Genomic DNA, 17,772 nt, shown 5'->3' with positions numbered 1-17,772 from the left:
CTGGCCCATGTGGGAATCGAACCAGCAATGCTGTTGTTCAGAGCTCGCGCTCTAACCAACTGAGCCATCCGGCTGCTCCCTGTCATGAGCATTCCTGTATGTCTCTTGGTACACATGTTCATATGTACCTAGTAGTAGACACACTAGAGTTTACTATACACCCACCAGGATGCCTAACATTAAAAAGATAGCAAATATTGAGGACATGCAACAAATGGAACTCTCATACATTACTGGTGGAAATGTAAAATGCTACAACTACTTTGAAAAACTATTTCGTAATTTCTAGTCAAGTTAAACATATGCCTAACTTATGACCCAGTAATTTCACTCCCAGCTATTTACCCAAGAGAAATGAGAAAGTGTGTGTGTATGTGTCCACAAAAAGACTTAAACAAGAAATTAACGGCAATTTTATTTTTAACAACGAAAAACTAGAAACAATTCAAATGTCCAGGCATGGAAAAGGACAAACAACTTGGATGACTCTCCAAAGCTTTGCACTGAGCAAAAGAAGCCAGACCCAAGGGTACATGTGTGTTTATATGAATTTCAAATGCAAGTAAATTTACTCTATGGTGACAGAACTCAGAAAAGTGGTGGAGCAGTAGAACAAAGGAGGAAACTTTCTGGGGAGATGGAAATGCTCTGTATTATACACATAGGTAAAAACTCATCAAACTTTACATTGAAAGATTTCTGTGCTTTATTATATATGAATTAAACCTTATTGAAAAAAAGAGATTGTCCCAAGTTGGGGTGAGGTGTTGGGGGGAAATGAAACAGTATATTCAACCTGTTGTCAGGGTTCAACTTGAGCTTTAAATCTGTTTAGTATGACAAGCAGGCAAAACGCATGGTCTTTCTTAGAATCGTAGTTCAGGGAGTATAAATATTCAGCCTTTGGGTGAGAAACCATTTGTTCCCTCCCAGACCTGAGGAAGATTACAATCTGAGGCTATTTATACACATGGGAAGTCTTAAAATAAATTATCAGGACGACTGGGAGAACTTTCTATTCTCTCATTCTCTTCCCAAGACACATTTTCTGTGAGAAAGGTGATTTTTAATTTCTCTTTAAAAACAAAGAAACCACTACTGGCCTATCGTCAGGTCCATCTTTATTAAGTAATTAAAAAAGGCTCTTCCAAAGCATTGTATTAATTATTTTCCCACCAGAGGTGAGTGCATGAGTGTTCTTTATACTCTACATCCTTTCAAAACTGTTGGCACTGTTAGTTTTAAAACATTTGCTCCAAGGATTCATTTTAAAATATAAATCAGGCCATGACACGTCTCTGCTCAAGACTGTCCCTTCAGATTCCTAATAAATCCTAATCCCTTCAAAGCCTTCTGTGGCCAGGCTTCTGTGCTTTCCTCTTGGACACGCTCTCCTGCTTTGCTGACCTTCTTGCTGTCTGTAATAGGCCAGGCTTGTTCCTCTCAGCCCTTTGTGCTCCTGTTCCCGCTCATGGCTCCTTGTAATTTCCCTCCCATAGCACTTTGTAATCACCTGTGCCTTTGTATTTGCCACAAAACTGGAAGCTCCATGAAGACAGGATGGGTATGTTCTGTCCCACACCATCACCCTAGCCCAGCTCTGGCCCTTAAAGTATCTATTGAATGAATAAACGAGCTTCACCAGCCAGATAACCCTGGAAGTCTGGCCTGCTTCCCTTTGTGGGTACAAGGTGTGTGTGTGGGGGGGAGGCGAATGCCACAGTGTGCACCCTACCCCCCGACTTTTTATATGGGGGTATGCATGGCCTTAAAATGAATGGTCAGAGCAGCTGTGAAGGGGAAAAATCTGAATTAGGCCGTGGGCACCTGGAGGGCACAGGGAGTTCACAGGAGAAGACAAGACACGTGAAAGCGCTTTGTAGGGGTCCACAGTGGATGACTTCCGGGGTTTTTAATGCATGTCGAGGGGCTTCTGATCTTTTTTAGTCCCAATTAGCAACAACGCTTCCCTGTGCCTCCATTTGCCCTCAATGCAAGTTGGGCAGCTCAAGCTCCCAGGAACAGCCATCCATGGGGTTCCCAAAGCTTGGACTTTTGCCAGCTACTCTACTTCTGTGCTCTTCCCAAACACATCGTCGAAACTAGGGCTTTTCCTCTCCCCAGCAAAGTAGTCAGTTACCTTACACGCCCCTTCATTGAGTTCAGGTCCCAAGGAGTTCCTCACATCCCTGATCGGGGAGATGCTTCCTTTGGAGCCTACTGTGCCAGCCAGCTCCTGCCCAGCCCCTGCCTTCAGTGGCCACAGGAGGCTGCCCACCAGAAACCAGGTCTCCCCAGCAAGGCCCCTTGCTCAGCCTAGGAAATCACCACCTCCCAGGGCCACTTGTTTCACACCTAGCCCTCCTCAGAACACAGGACGGTGGGAGCCAGACCCTGCAAAACCAAGTTCTCTTCTTAGATATTGGGCATGGAAATGGGCAAAGAGAGAACTGGAAGAGACAATGACCAGGCTTCCTGTTTACAGACCAGTCAAATGCCACGCCTGGAGTCTGGCCTGCCACATAGCCGTAGAGAATTGGAAGGAGCACACTGGAGCCAGTGCTGCTGGGGCCCCTATGGATGAGAGCCAGGAGTGCTGCGTGAGGCGTGTGGGTGACCCTGGGAAGCCAGCTTCTGTGTCTCCTTGTCTCTCACCCGAGTCCCTGGGTAGTTCAGCGCTCTTGGCCTTTTCCTGTGCCTTGGCCAGTCAAAGGGTTTGGAACCAGATAAACCTGGACTCAGATCTCACCTCCATTCTTGAGGTCATGACCTTATGCAAATTCCTTCACTTCTGTGAGCATTGTCCCCCTTTCTCCCAAATAATGCCATCCTTATTGGAACATGCTAGTTCCGTTCCCTGATGGCTTTGTGGTTTGGCTTGGCCCCAGAAATTTGAACTGCCATGAAAGGGCAGCTGAGGTTCTTGAACATAGAGCTGGAGAGGCCTTCTCTGCAGCTGCTGGCAGCAGCCAGAGGACCCTGAAAGGGCTGGCTGGAGCTTGAGCTTTCAGTTAGGAGCTGTAAGGCCCAGGGGCCAGGCAGAATTGGGCTCGCCAGATTCAGACAAGCACTGGCAAGGGAGAGGCAGGCATCCAAAATTAAGTAATCCTTGTGGTGTGGGGCCAGGGCCTGGAGCCTCCACTCTCACCTTGGTCTGACTCCTTTGTGTGTGGCATGGATTCAGGCTCCTTTCCTTAGCGTCCAGCCCCAAACCATGATCAGGCGGCCTTTTCTCCTTGCTCTGCCAGCCAGGGCAGCACTGGGCCTTAGGCTGTCAGCGCCCCCAGGGACCCTGGCATTCGTTTCGTCCATAACCTGCAGATGAATGCAACAGCCCAGAGGGCCGAGTGCCTGGTACCCCTGTGTCCAGACACAGTCAGGTTCTCTCCCTGACACCAGAGCTGGAAGGATTGTTAATGGTTCACCAAGCTAACCCAGGAGAGAAGGGGGCAAATTTCAGGGCCCAGGCCCAGCCCCGTCTTACATAGAGGGCCTTCTCACAGCATCAGAGGGCACAAGAGCACTAGGATGGGGAGTCATATCCTTAGTCCTCTGAGATCTGTGGGCTATTTTTTAATTAAATTTCACCTGAAATTAATGTCACGTGCTTGGACTAGGAACTTCCTAAACCTTGTTGTTTCAGTGACTCGCCATGTGGCTCTAGGGAAATAACTGTCATTGTCTACCTTCTGGCTAATAAGTGAGGAGGTGGGCTCATCTCATCCTCTGCGGCCCTACTTGCTAGAGCAATGCTCTAACTATCTGTGGCTAGTTAGAGGCGAGAGCCGTTTCTTTTATCCTGTGCTTAAGGGGGTGTTACCTCTACTGCCAGCTTTGTCCCCTCAGGGACTTGGAGGTGGGGCTTGGGGAGAACATGTGCGCACGTGCACAATTTATCTGCTCATTATTTTTCTTCTCTGCAATTTCAGGGTCATGCTACAGCAGCCCCGCACCTGAGAAGTGAGGGGGAAACTGAGGGGGGCTTGCTGCTAGCAGGAGCTAACAGCAAGACGGCAGGACAGCTGGATGGCTTGGCGTCAGAGGAGTGGGGATGGGAAGAGCAGCCTCTGAGCTCGGGCCAGCAATACCAGGAAAGAGGCCTGGGCCCTGGCAGGGAGATCGACACACGCTCCGCTGACCCAGACTGCATTCGAAGCAGCACCTCGTTGAGCAGCAGCTGCGCCCAGGCCCCAGAGGACCCCATTGCTGGAGCAGGAGGTCTGTAACCCCTTACACAGCTGCAGTTGGGGCTGTGACCATTAGGAGAAAGGACCTACACCTCGGACGGGAAGTGGAAGGGCAGAACCTAACAAAAGGAGGATCTTGGTCTCTGCAGCAGAGTTTTCTGACACCCACAGAGCTTCCTGGGTTTCTTCTCTCAGGGTTGGGGCCTGGTTCCCCTCCCTTGGTGGAGGGGTGGACACCTCTTGCATGGAATCAAGGCTGCTTGAAGCCCACATTTTCTCTGTTGTGATTGAGGTTTAAGGGCTTCCCCGCTGCAGGGGACGGGGGGCTGCCTCGGCGTCTGCTCATGAGCCACAAGGACCCCGAATGCTCCAGACTGGACCGTTTCAAGCCGCCAAAAAGGGGGGCCCCCAGAGTTGGCAGCCAGCAACTCCAAGGGACTAGAAGGCTGGAATGGACTGACCTTCCCCTCCTCAGGGCGGCGGGAGAGGCAGAGCATCTGTGGCCCAGCTAGTGACGGAGAGACCCAATGAAGCCATAAGCAGGAGCCCAAGTGTCTCAGGGAGAGGGGAGCCACGCTTGCCTATGCGCTTTCTCCTTCCACTGAAAGAGGGTGTGGCCTGGGACTCCTGCGCTGTCTCCTCTTTGGCACACGTCCTTATGCCCTTTGTACCCCGTGTTAGAACAAGCAGGCTACGCTGTGGCTGGCCCACTGGTGGACTGGGAAAGGAGTGGCCTCAGTGACACCCGGCCACCCGCCGGGCTGGTGGTCCGGACCTCTTGGCGCTTCACACCATGAAGTGCTCCCTGCGGGTGTGGTTCCTCTCTGTGGCCTTCTTGCTGGTGTTCATCATGTCACTGCTCGTCACCTACTCCCATCACAGCATGGCCACCCTGCCCTACCTGGACTTGGGGGTCCTGGGGGGGACCCACCGGGTGAAGCTTCTGCCCGGCTACGCTGGCCTGCAGCGCCTCAGCAAGGAAGGGCTTGCCGGCAAGAGCTGTACCTGCCGCCATTGCATGGGTGATGCCGGCGCCTCCGACTGGTTTGACAGCCACTTTGACAGCAACATTTCCCCTGTCTGGACCCGCGAGAACATGGATCTGCCCCCGGATGTCCAGAGGTGGTGGATGGTGAGAGAGCCGTAGCCCCTCCTGCCTCCTTTTGTGGCCCCTCTCAGGGTCTGTGCCCCCTGTTTGGGAGTTACTCTTAGAGCCCCCTCTTGGATTTGGGCTGCCTCCTGGCCCCCAGAGCCTTGACAAAGTGAGAGGCCCATTTGACCAGAGCCATCTGCTAGGATCACAGATTCCAAAGGGCAGAGTGAGCTTTGGCCTAGAAGGAGAGAGAACAATACTGTCTAGAAGGTCTTCCCGTTAGAAGAGGCGGCCACTCAGCTCCAGGGATTGTTGTTATGCCTGGGTGCAACTCGTCACTGCTGGATCTTCTGACCCTTTGAGAAAACCTGGAAGTCTTGATTTTTTTTTTTTGCTCAGTGTCCTAATTTATAAATGTTGGCCCTAAATTTTAAAAACCGTGCGGTCCACTCACTTGGTTCTTCTGGGATGGGATAAGAAAGCATTGTCAACTCCCCTCGGGACTAAGGGAGGTAAAGGGGAAGAGATGAGAGAACAGGTGTGCCCAAGCCTCCCGCTCTTCCGGGTCCCATCCCCTTTCTGCTGCTTTTACTCATAACTCCCTTTACCTCGTCCCCGTCTTCCCTGAAGCGTCACTCCCAGACTCTGCCAGGGCCACCTGGTTGCCACACATGTCAAGGGCAGAGCAGCGTCAGTACTTAACCCCAGGGCCCACAGACTGCCAGCATTCCGCACTGGGGGACTTGGGGGGCAACTCATGGTCCCTGGTCTCCCCAGCTGGCAAAGGGGGAGGATGGTGACTCCCCACCTTTCTCACATTCAGGGAAGCTGTGAGGATGAGCTCCTGTGAGCAGGCTAATCAGAACAACTCTCAGATCCTGCTTTCTGGCCCAGAATGTCAGAGTTCCTAAGGTCAGGGAGGTCTACACGGGCCAGCAGGAACCCCACAGGCGCTTCCCAGGACAGCCCGGGGCTCTTGAAGGGTCCTGCCTGCCGCTCATAGTCACAGCTTTCAACCTTCATTTTATGGGGGAAATCAAACTTCAGAGAGTGCACAGGGCCTGCCCAAGGTCTCAGGTCCCATCTAGGGCCAGAACAGGACTCTGGGCAGGGGTAGACCGTGGGTAGGCCAGGCCTCCTGCCTGCCGGGATGGAGCTCAGGGCTTGTTAAGTACCAGACATGTTCCTCAGCTGAGACACAGCAGAAACCGCTTCTCCCTGGTCCCCCACAGCCACCGTCTTTTACCATGAACTTAGGAGTTCTCATCTCAGAGCTAAGCTCCCCCTCCACACCGAGTTTGTGTTCTTGTTCTCAGGGGGTCCTTCCTGTGCTCAGAAGAGGCAGAGAGGCCAGCCTATCCCATCCCTTTCATGTATTCTGTCACCTGAGCAGCTCCTGCCCAGCCATAATCCCGTGGCGTTAAGGCTCACACCACAGAGCATTGTAAAGCCTTAGTTTTGACTTTACCAACTGGTGGCCCTGGACCAAGGCCAGCCCACTCAGTGTTCTTAAAATATTTGCATCAGTTACCAACATTTATGAATTAGGATATTTCACATGAAATCCATATAATAAGCTTCTCTTGAAAAATTAGAAATTTTGGTCCTTGTGGGCTCACAATCCCACGTGGCAACCATTGACTGAATTTGCCCCTTATTGATGGGGCCTCCTGTTTGCTGTAGGCCCCACCTTCCATTTCATTCCTGTGTGTCACCTGCCTGGCCCATTAGGCAATTGAGTGCTGCCCCGGCCTCCTTTTGTGGTCTTTCACCGTCACATGCAGGGGACCAGCTTCATTCTGGCTATTTTGGCTTTGAAGGAATTTCTGTGCCTTTCTCCCCCTTCCAAGGAGGGCTCATGGAGTGGACCCAGGTAGCCTGTGAATTTTGCTGACAGGGCTTCTGTCACCTCCATCCTAAAAAAGAGGCACCCTCTGTAGACTGGTAGGGAACGAGCTCAGCAGGGCTTTCCGCATGGCCCGTACCTCAAAATCACCTTTTTATGTGACTCAGCTGCCCTGAGGGGATGGCAGAGCAAAGGTTTCTTCATGCATGACGAGCCCACCCAGGAGGTTTCTCTGCTTCATGGTGTAGGCCTGCAGCTCCCTGGAGAGTGTGCCTTGACCCCTGATCCCCCACTCCCAGTCCACCCCCATGTGCATCAGAACACCTCAAAGAGAGACTTCAGGATTGTAGAGGGGACGGGAGGGGCCTCACTGCTCTGAGAACCCCTGCTCCCTGACAGAGCCTGGTTAGGAGTCCTGTGTGGCTTGGACCCTGGAGGGTGAGGGCGGGGAGGGGAGGCACACAGGAGTCCCTCCCTGCTCATACCTGCTCTCCTCCCCGCTTGTCCTTTTTTCTCCCTGCTCTCTGCAGATGTTACAGCCCCAGTTCAAGTCACACAACACCAATGAGGTGCTGGAGAAGCTGTTCCAGATTGTACCAGGCGAGAACCCCTACCGTTTCCGGGACCCCCAGCAGTGCCGGCGCTGTGCTGTGGTTGGGAACTCTGGCAACTTGCGAGGCTCCGGCTATGGGCCAGATGTGGACGGGCACAACTTCATCATGAGGTGAGCCGTGGAAGCCTGAGGTTAGGCCCAGGACAAGCCTCCTTGGCCTTGGCTGGCGGTATAGGAGTTGCCAACTGCTAGGGTTACTCTGGGCCTCTGACACCCAGAACCTTCTTGCCAGGCTCTTACCTCTGTTTGTTTGGTGGGTGGAGAGGTAGAATTCCCATTCTAGACTTTTCCTGAGGCCTGCACTCAGCTTCCAACTCTGAATTACTCTGAAAAGAGCTGAAACTGGACTCCTGGCTGACAGCTGGTGAAAACTCCCATCAGAGGCCCTTCCTTCTGCCTGGTCCCCTCAGTAGTTGGGCCAGGAGTGAGGGCCCCAAACCAAACTAGCATCTTGTTTAAGAGCCACAGGTGATTCCTTCTGGCAGACTCATAGAAGACAGATGTCATGGGTGGAAAAGGTGATATGCCATGTTTGCTCTGGGCTGCTGTCCCTTACCTTTATTTCACGAGGTTTAGATTATGTGGGGGCTCATTCATTCAACACACATTGGTGCCCAGCCTTGAGGACAGAAGGGTTGGGAGAGCATTCATTCCAGACAGAGACACAGAGCAAGGAGCCTGGGGGTGAACAGGGACTAAGGGCGGACTTGTAACCTGAGCATGGGCTGCTGCTTTGCTCTGAACCTGTTTTCTGACTTCTCTAGACTTCGGGACAGGAAATGCTGCCCCACTCCTTGGTGGAAGAAGAGCCTTAAGAGTAAAGATACTGAAAATGCCCTGTTTTCACAAAGCATCTCTTAGATGAGCATTGCAGATAGACCAGGTTTCCCAGGAGGCAGAAGGAAGGGCTTTGTCTTAGAAACTGTTGCTGTCTCCATAGCAACACCAAGGCAGCAATACGTCTCAGGCTTTCCACATTCCTTGCAAAACCTTTCTCATGTTGAGAATGGTAGGAGATGGAGGAGGGAGGGGAATGCTAGGCCCCATCCAGGAACCCAGAACCACCTGAGATTCTCCCCATCCTCCAATTGCTGGCACCCAGAATGCAAGGGAGGCAAGCTAGGAGCTGGAGAGGGGCTTCTCTCCACCCAGATAGTGGCTGAGACTGGGGAGTGAAGCGTCCATCACTCCAGTGCAGCCCTGGAACACTTGAGAAGTCCAGGGAAATGCTCTAGATTGCCTGAAGCCCCTGCCTCCCTTGCCCTGCCACCTGCACCTCAGTGATGGCTGGAAGCTCCAGGGTAGAAGCACAACAGACAAAAAGGCTTGGCTGTTATGACACCTGGGCAGCACCTGGTCAGTCCACGCTTCAGACAGGAATTCACATGTGTTCCCTCACAGGGACCAGCCTAGGAGTTGTGGTATTTTAGAGTGGACCCCAGAATCGCTATGTGGAAGGGGTGACTCAGATGGTAATTGGCTGTCTGCTGACTTATAAGGCGTCTCATGGCGGTGGAGGTGACTCTTTGCTTATAGGCATCTCTTGGTTTGAAATCAGTGTGGGACTTCACTTCCTGGAAGCAGGACTAATAATGTTAAGACCCCACTGGGAGGGCCAAGCCGAGTTACAGTGAAATGATGGCTCTCCCCACCTACCCCCATCCCCAGCTGCCTCCTCCTCCTATATGTTCTGAGCCAAATGGAGTTGAACTGGTCCATCCTTAGCTGGCCAACAGATACATCCGGAACTCCTAGAGCAGGGCCTGGCAGATCGTAGGCTTACCATAAAGGCATGAATGAATGAAAAGGACTAGGCAGCCAGACACCAAATTCTAAGCATGAATGCATGTCCACCCTGCCTGTGTCCTGGCCCCACGTGCTGCTTTGGTGGCTGGAGGCAACCAGGGACAGATAGAATTCTAGAATACTTTGCCCTTGAGACACAGGGACCCAGCTCATCCTCTATCCTGTTCTGCCCCTCTCGAGGGCTTGACTTCTCCAGAATTAATCAGAACTTCAAAGCAAAATCCTGTCTCCCAAAGCATGCCATGTTTCTTCCCTTTGTCTTAGAGCTCTGAAACATCTTTTTGGACCTCTTACTCCATTCATTCCCAATCTTTTGAAAATTGGTGCCTGCCCAGCAAGTGGGGGGACCTGAGGGAGGTAGAGACTCTGCAGCAGGGCTGACTGAAGGGCAGGAAACAGAGTGATGCTGGCTGATGGGTCTCAGAAGGGATGTTAGGAACGCTCTGGCTGCCCCGTCAGTGGCTGTCTGCAGAAGCCAACCTGGGGCAGCTACAGCTCTTCTATCTGCAGAACCAGCCTGGCCTCTTCATCTCGAGTGAGGTGAGGTTTAACTCGACGGTCCTCACAAGAGTGAACCTTGACCTCAGCACCTGCCCAGCCCAAGCCCCAAATGGCTTGAGTGTTACCAAACAAGTATTCCACTGCCTGCTACTTCCTTCTGTACTCCAGCAGCTGGAAAACACCGTCCCTCTTAAGCCTTTCTCCCCAGCCTGCTGTGTTCCTCACAGAGGTGAGGTGTTATTGAAGGAAAAAAAATAACCAAACAAATGTATACAATAAAAAAATTACCCTTTCCCAATCCCCAAGAGTAACTATTGTCAACAATTTTAATACTAGTACAGATTTTTTTCTATTTATATACTAAAGTATTTTTTATTTTATTTTTTACAAAAAATGGTATCACACTCTGTAGTTTTTTGGGGTTTTTTTCAGTGTTGATCTAACTTGAATTACACACTATGTAGTTTTAAGTTTTCCTTTTCTGTGTTGTAATTCCCTCCTGTTGCACACAATAGGTATTCAAGGAATATGTATTATAAGGAAAAGGTGGGTTACCGCACACGACTTGGTTTTTTTCACTGAATAGCTCTTGGACGTGTTTCTTACAGCACATGTAAATCTCCTGCATTCATTCTGATAGCTACATCGTTTTCCATTATTTGAATGGGCCAAACTGTATTAACTCCGTAGTTCTTTGTTTGATTCATTCTACTTTTCACTATTGTGATATTGCAGTGAATATCCGTGTACACGGTTTTGTACACTTACACAACCATTTTTATAGGCTGGATGTTTGGAAATGGAATTGCTGGGTCAAAGTGTACACCCATTTCTATTTTTGATGGCTAACACCAAATTGTCCTCTAAAAATCTTGTACCAGTTTCTGCGGCAATCTCTTCTCATGTCACCTTCTTGTCTCTGCAGGATGAATCAGGCGCCAACTGTGGGCTTTGAGCAGGATGTTGGCAGCCGAACCACCCACCATTTCATGTACCCAGAGAGTGCCAAGAACCTGCCCGCCAATGTCAGCTTTGTGTTGGTGCCTTTCAAGGCTCTGGACCTGCTGTGGATCGCCAGCGCCCTGTCCACAGGGCAGATCCGATTGTGAGCCACTCTGCTGACTGGGAGTGCAATATGGGTGACAGGACCACCTTGGGAGGAGTCTGCCTGGGGACTGGACCTTAAAATTCCTTTAATGAGTATTTTGGCCAAGAGGGGCTGGTAAGGAGGGAGACGGTAAGGAGGGCCCCAAATAGTATACTAGCTGAGTCGGCCAGAGTGTGTTCTGTGTCACTTCCTGAATGGTGACAGCCAACATACTGGTTGGTGGTGGAAAGATAAGAAAAGGACAATCTGGTTTTGGTCTCCTTTCCAGGAGGTGGCTCCTGACTATGGGAGCGCTTCCTTCTGAGAACTTTCTTTGAGCAAAGTTGCCAGAGACGTCACAACTGGGAACCTCAGGAACCAAGTGTTTTATTAACAGCTTTATTGAGATGTAACTCGTATAACCATACAATTCACACATTTAAAGTGTACAATTCAGTGGCTTTTAGTCTATTCATAGAGTTGTGTAACCATCACCACAATCAATTTTAGAACACTTTCATGTTCTAAAGATGAAAATCTTTAAAGATAAAGATCTAAAGATACCCTTGCACACCTTAGCCATCACCCCACCTTCCAATCATAGGCAATCACTAATCAGCTGTCTCACCATGGTTTTTGTGTGTGTGGCAAAATGTATGTAACTTAAAATTTACCATTTTAATCATACAATTCAGTAGCATTAAGTACAGTCAGTCACATTGTTGTGCAGACATCACCACTACCCATAGTCAAAACATCATCTCAAATGGAAACTCTGTAGCCATTAAATAACAACTCCCCATTCCTTCCTTCTCTCAGCCCGATAACCACTATTCTGTCTCTGTGATTTGACTATTCTAGGTACTTCATGTAAGTGGAATCATACAGTTTGTCCTTTTACATCTGGCTTATTTCACTTAGCAAGTGTTTCAAGGTTCATCTATGTTGTAGCATGTGTCAGGATTTCATTCATTTTAAAGACTGAATGCTAAGTATTCCCCTGAATGGATACAGCACATTTTGTTTATTCATTCATCCATCAATGGACAACTGAGTTATTTCCACCTTTTGCCTGTTGTCCTCATGCATTTTTAAACACAGAAGTACAAGGTAGTTTCCTGACTTTATCTTATGTTGGGGAGACATAAAATTAGTGCTACAGAGTTTAAGTCCCACAGCTTCCCAGAAAAGGAAGTATAGATCATGAGTACCATGGCTAGCTAATAGGGAAGGAGGCATCTATGCTAAATGTGAGTAGTAGTGAGAGTCATTATGGACACAGGTAAGAGCACACACATGGTGGATTTGAGATGATCGGCTAACTCAAGCGGAGAGTTCATAGCAGAGAACTGTGGGAAGAAAAGTTGGCGCTGGCTTATGAAAGGCGCCAATGCTTGTCTAAAACATCCTTATTTTATCCTGAAGGACCTGGGGAGCCATTGAAGTTTTCTGAGTGAGATACTACAGGGATGTGGTATGGGTGAGCAGTCTGGAAGCAGACCTGAGTGGGAGGAAAGGCATCCCTGGGTTCCACGGAGCCATCTAAATGTTATTGTTTTGTTTGCTTGTAGCACCTATGCCCCAGTGAAGTCCTTTCTTCGAGTGGACAAAGAAAAGGTAAGCTTCCTCCTCCTCTCAACTTCAGCCCCACGTCAGTGGAAACAGTGGAGACCTGACTCCTGGTGTGCCGGGTCCAGTGGCTCAATTGTGCCCTAGTGCCCTTCCAGAACCTTCAGACTCCCCATCTGCTGATATGCCTGACCTCCACAGAGGCTGCAGGAACCAGGGAACACGATGAACAGGCCCACTAGTAAGCATGGTGGAGCTGGCAGAAGCTGCTCAGAGCCTCGCCTGTCTCAGCCCCAAAAGCCCCTCATGTGCCTGTTAAATTTTCTCCTCCTAGGTCCAGATCTATAACCCAGCCTTCTTCAAGTACATCCATGACAGATGGACAGAGCATCACGGGCGGTATCCTTCCACAGGGATGCTGGTGCTCTTCTTTGCCCTGCACGTGTGTGATGAGGTAGGTAGCCAAATCGGGGGGTAAAATAGTGGGACCCATGGGACAGAGGGAAAGCAACCCTTCTTTGGGCTTAGCACTGCCTGAAGAGGAATGTGCTTTTGTAGGCAGCAACCAAGTGGCTTTGATTCCCCCCATTTCTAGGCCATAAAGTATAGATCTACATTTCCCAAACTTACTACTTTTATGATTTACCAAATCGAAAATCACTTCATTGAAGTTATTTATTTAAAAAGGAAGTAGAATACTACTACCATTAATTGATATTACTTACCATAAAGAAAAAATAACCAAAAGCAAACAGAATGGAAACAAGTTTCAGCAGGATGGTTGTCTCCCACCAGGCCTACCCTTGTGTATTAAAAATGGAGGTTTGCCATTCAAGGAGCCGCATCGGGCTAGCCAGCAGTTACTGTGCTGTATACACTTCAGTGCTCACGCCCACCACACCCACTTTTGCCAGTAAATTCTTCAGCGTATGGTATTGACCAGCTTTCAAATGAAACTACTCCATTTAAAAAAAAAGAAAGTTAGTAGAGGTAGGACTAGCCCTAAACTGGGACGTTTTTCTTGATGCAATCAGACGGATGGAAAGAAAGCTGAAAGGGAGCAGCAGCCTCCCTCTGTGAGCCAGTGTCCTTAGCATCAGGCCTGGGTGTCCCCTGCCTTCCTGTGCCGCCCGCGCTCTGGGAATGGATTAGCTGCCGGCCTCCCGGGCTTTGGTCGGGTCGCTGCGGCTCCTTTCTCCTCCCACACCACGACCCGAGGCTCCCCCGCGACCAGTTTTCCACTGTCCCCGACGTGGGGTGACCTGTGCCGCCCTCCCCTGCAGGTGAACGTGTACGGGTTCGGGGCCGACAGCCGGGGCAACTGGCACCACTACTGGGAGAATAACCGGTACGCGGGTGAGTTCCGGAAGACCGGCGTGCACGACGCCGACTTCGAGGCCCACATCATCGACATGCTGGCCAAGGCCAGCAAGATCGAGGTCTATCGAGGCAACTGAGCCAGGTGTGGCGAAGACTCTTCCGCCTTGAGGCGCCAGCGCAAGGTCCCGGCCGGGACTCGAGGCCAGCCCCAGCGCGGTGGCCTAGGCGTGGGCGGGGTGCCAGGAATGGGGCGTCTCCACGCGATTCCGAGCGACGCCGGGCGGTGGACTGGACCAATCATGCTGCAGCCCAGCGAGCGCCGGCTCCTCCCTGCCAATCACAAGATTCTGGGTGCCTGGCACCAATCAACGCTGCAGTCGGGCGGAGCCTCTTTTTATCAACCTATTATGCGACTCAGCTCCTGAGGCAACGTCTGGCGCTGGGCCCCGTCTCCTCCAATCAATGGCCTTCAGAGGCGGGCCAGCGAGCGCTCAATCCCCTGACCCCTATGCTTTTGGGTAGGATTTTATTTCATGCTTTTTAAGTAGAGGTTGCTTCTGTCCTGAAAGAAGTACTTTCCTCAGGCTCGGTCGGAGCTGTCGCAGTCACTTGCGGACCTGACCCTGCCGGGGGCGCCGAAAAGCAGGGGAGGGCCGGGGCAGCGGCAGTTTGGCTTCCCTTCCCCGGGCGTCCGTCGTGACCTCCGAGTGGTCGAGGGACGACCCAGGTGGTTTCCAGGGAGCGCGCTTTCAACCTGTAGGAAAGGCCGGAGCCCTCCCAAACCGCTCCATGCCTCCGAGGGAATTCTAGACCCCACATTTCCTTTATCGGTCAGGCCCAGATGGGTGTCAACCCACCAAAGAAATGCAGTGAGAATCCAGAGGGCGCGTGGGTCCCTTCCTCCTTACCCACTTTGGGCCACCCTATGGAATGGCCTTTCTGACCAGGGCATTTAGTGTCTCACCAGAAAACGAATTATGTTACCCCTTGCTTGGGGGTGAAATTCGCCTAGGGCCTAACTCTGGAACATAGACAGGTGTAAGGAACGGGGCAAGGGACAAGGAAGCCCCGTCACATCAAATGTAAGGTGCTTTTCGCTCACGTGTTCACTTGGCCCCTATTGTTTGCCACACTTGTTTCAGTCTGTCCTTAGGCCCTGGGCCTCCTCACCAGCGTACTTGTTGCTCTGGAAAATAATCAAAACTTGCCCTGGGATTGATTGGGGCAGTGCTGCTTTCTCTCTCTCTCTCTCTCTCTCTCTCTCTCTCTCTCTCTCTCTCTCTCTCTCTCTCTCTCTCTCTCTCTCTCTCTCTCTCACACACACACACACACACACACACACACACACACACGACTGGCTGGCTGGCTCTAGGGAGAGGGAGCAACACGTGGGCAGGAAGGCTGGAGATGGGAAGTCCAGCTGCCTGGTGCGTGCATCTTTTTCCTTCACCCATCACCCCAAGGAAGAGTCGGAAACCTCTTGCTTGGGCTAGGATTTGCTTTGGGCTCATAATTTAGTTAACCTGACGTTACCAGGTTTGGCTGACCAACAAAGATTCTTTTAAAATTCTAAGCTGGCCATGGAAATAGCGGCGAACCTGGCTAGGGAGGAGTAGACTTGCCCCCTGCATGCCTCCTCCGCTGCCCCATGCTCCCTCCCTCCTCGCTCTAACTCACTTTCTATTCCCAGCTCTGGAAAAGGCTGGGAAGCTAACAACCAGAGGTTACCAACTGGAAGCTACTTGCATGACTGAACCCAGCTTATCCCTAGAGGAAGCTGCTGATGGTATTCTCACCCTTCAAGGTTAGGGAAGTTTAGGAGAGGGGAAAGGGCTTCTGTGAAGCTTCCAAACCACTAAAAAGACCCCCCTACCCAACAGTGACGAACACAAATGCCACCTTTTTTCTTAGTGAGTTGATACCACCAAGCAGCCCCCCGGCCACTGGTGTAGTTCCTGCAGCTGGCTGGGGAAACAGTAACCAGGACGATTATAGAGGAGGGTCAAGACAAGGCAGTGGGCACCCCAAAAGTTAATTTATTGAGAACTTAGCTTGAGTCTGTTCCTAATTACAAAAGTAGGCAGAGTAAAGAATGGGGGTGGATTTGGGGGGCCTTTAGTGGAATGCCTCTCTCAGGGTCCCCCACACACCATTTTCGAGAGCCAAGGCACCAGCCATTCATGCCGGTCTCATCTCATTGCTTCCTGAAAAGCTGTTTTGAGTGTTTAGAAGATGAAAAAACAATGCAATTATGCCAAACAGTATTGAGCAGAATAATTTATTTCTTTTTTGTTCCTTTTGTTTAAAACATTAATAAATCGCCAGTCTGGAAGAGGGGGGTCCCAGCATCCAGCCCAGATCTCCTTTTCTGCAATAGTTATTTAAACAAACGTTTTTTATTTTCTTCCCTTTCTTTCTGAATTAAAAAGAACAAAAAAACTGTATAATCCTTTGTCTGTTTTGAAATGTATCAATGGGAAGCCGTCAATAAGCAATCGCTGAGAATGTTGGGGAATGTATGAAGGGGGGAGGGAATGACTCCAGACACCCTCCCCTTACACATGAGGCTTCCCAACCCTGGACCACCAGCTGTGCCCTCCAGAAGGGTGATCCTTCACCTCTATCCTTCAGAACACCCAACTGGATCAGCAGGGCAGGGACTGTCTACTGCTGCGGCCAGCATAGCATGTAGATCCAGAGGGCACCAGGATGGGGATTTTCCCCTTCTATTTCCAGGTTCTGTGGAAATCATGATGCCATAGGTGTGGGTGGCAGGAAATCGACAGCATGATAGGAGCAGGTGCGATGGGTGTCTGAGGCATCTACCCATGCTGTTTCATTGGGCCATCTGGACCCACTTGAGCCTACGTACATTATTCAGTGGAACACCACTGAATTGATTTTAGTTCGGCAATCGGGTAATATGGATCTTACATTGGACCACTTGCAGTCCAGTCACTCGGTGTCCCACGATTCAGTTTCTGCCAATGCCCAAGAGTTGCTTTTCAAATGGAGACTACTTTTTGGTGGAGAACATTGGTCTTTATCTAAACCTTAGAACTCTGGGCTGTAATTCTCCTAACTTGGAGTTGTCAGAGATTCCATATGTCTCTCTCTGCCAGACACTCCAATAGCATTTGGTTGGCTGAGTCATAAGGCCCAGTGGCAGGCAAACACATCCTGGACTGCTAAGAACCATTTATTGTTCAGGTCCCCTATTCAAAGTGGGCTGCCTTACATGCCATCATAATTGGTTGCATCAGCATTCCCGAATGTACCTGTTGCCCCCAGAATCAAGAGTTCCACCAAATAGTGTGTCTTTTTTTCTTTTCCATGTTGGCCAAGGACTGTGTTGCTTTGATCCAGCAAAGATGCCACATCTGGAACCACAGGTTGGCATTAACACTTGATCACATTTGCAATAAACTGTCATTCTCCATGACTCAGATGGTGAGTAAATGGGATGAGAAAGTTTGCACAACTCAAGTTTGATGGCAGCACCATCTGCAAATCCAGTGGGGATGTGGTATTGACTTGACTTACTATCTTATAGAGAGTCCCAGGGACTTCTATTTGGCCCATCCCCTCATAATCACCTTCACCCCATGGGTTAGTTTGCCAATATGGGGATTCTGCCACATAATAAAATCTCTCTTCCCTTTGGGACTGAGGAAGTTACCTTAAAATGGGTCTGTGGTGTCATTAGACCTCCCATTAAATGGACTTTGACTAGAGCTCCAGCTATCATTT

At 50.3% G+C, this 17,772-nt stretch overlaps 1 protein-coding gene across 2 annotated transcripts in view; it reads left to right on the top strand.

The window, feature by feature from the left end:
- The window catches only part of ST3GAL2 (ST3 beta-galactoside alpha-2,3-sialyltransferase 2), a 43,642-nt gene extending 27,173 nt beyond the window's left edge, over nt 1-16,469 (top strand). For both annotated transcript variants that reach the window (XM_088800242.1, XM_019710237.3), the window contains exons 2-7: nt 3,930-5,319; nt 7,657-7,850; nt 10,972-11,151; nt 12,705-12,750; nt 13,037-13,156; nt 13,986-16,469. In XM_088800242.1, the coding sequence (XP_088656368.1) occupies nt 4,981-5,319; nt 7,657-7,850; nt 10,972-11,151; nt 12,705-12,750; nt 13,037-13,156; nt 13,986-14,159 (1,053 nt within the window). In that variant the 5' untranslated portion in view covers nt 3,930-4,980 and the 3' untranslated portion in view covers nt 14,160-16,469. The remainder of the gene's footprint in view (nt 1-3,929; nt 5,320-7,656; nt 7,851-10,971; nt 11,152-12,704; nt 12,751-13,036; nt 13,157-13,985) is intronic.
- Nucleotides 16,470-17,772: the final 1,303 nt, after the last annotated feature.

This window comes from Rhinolophus sinicus, chromosome 8 (genome assembly GCF_057876585.1).
Source record: "Rhinolophus sinicus isolate RSI-liver-muscle chromosome 8, RSI-T2T, whole genome shotgun sequence".
Taxonomy (NCBI): Eukaryota; Metazoa; Chordata; class Mammalia; order Chiroptera; family Rhinolophidae; genus Rhinolophus; species Rhinolophus sinicus.
Note: the sequence above shows the minus strand (reverse complement) of the source record. Positions and strands in the feature narration are given on the sequence as shown.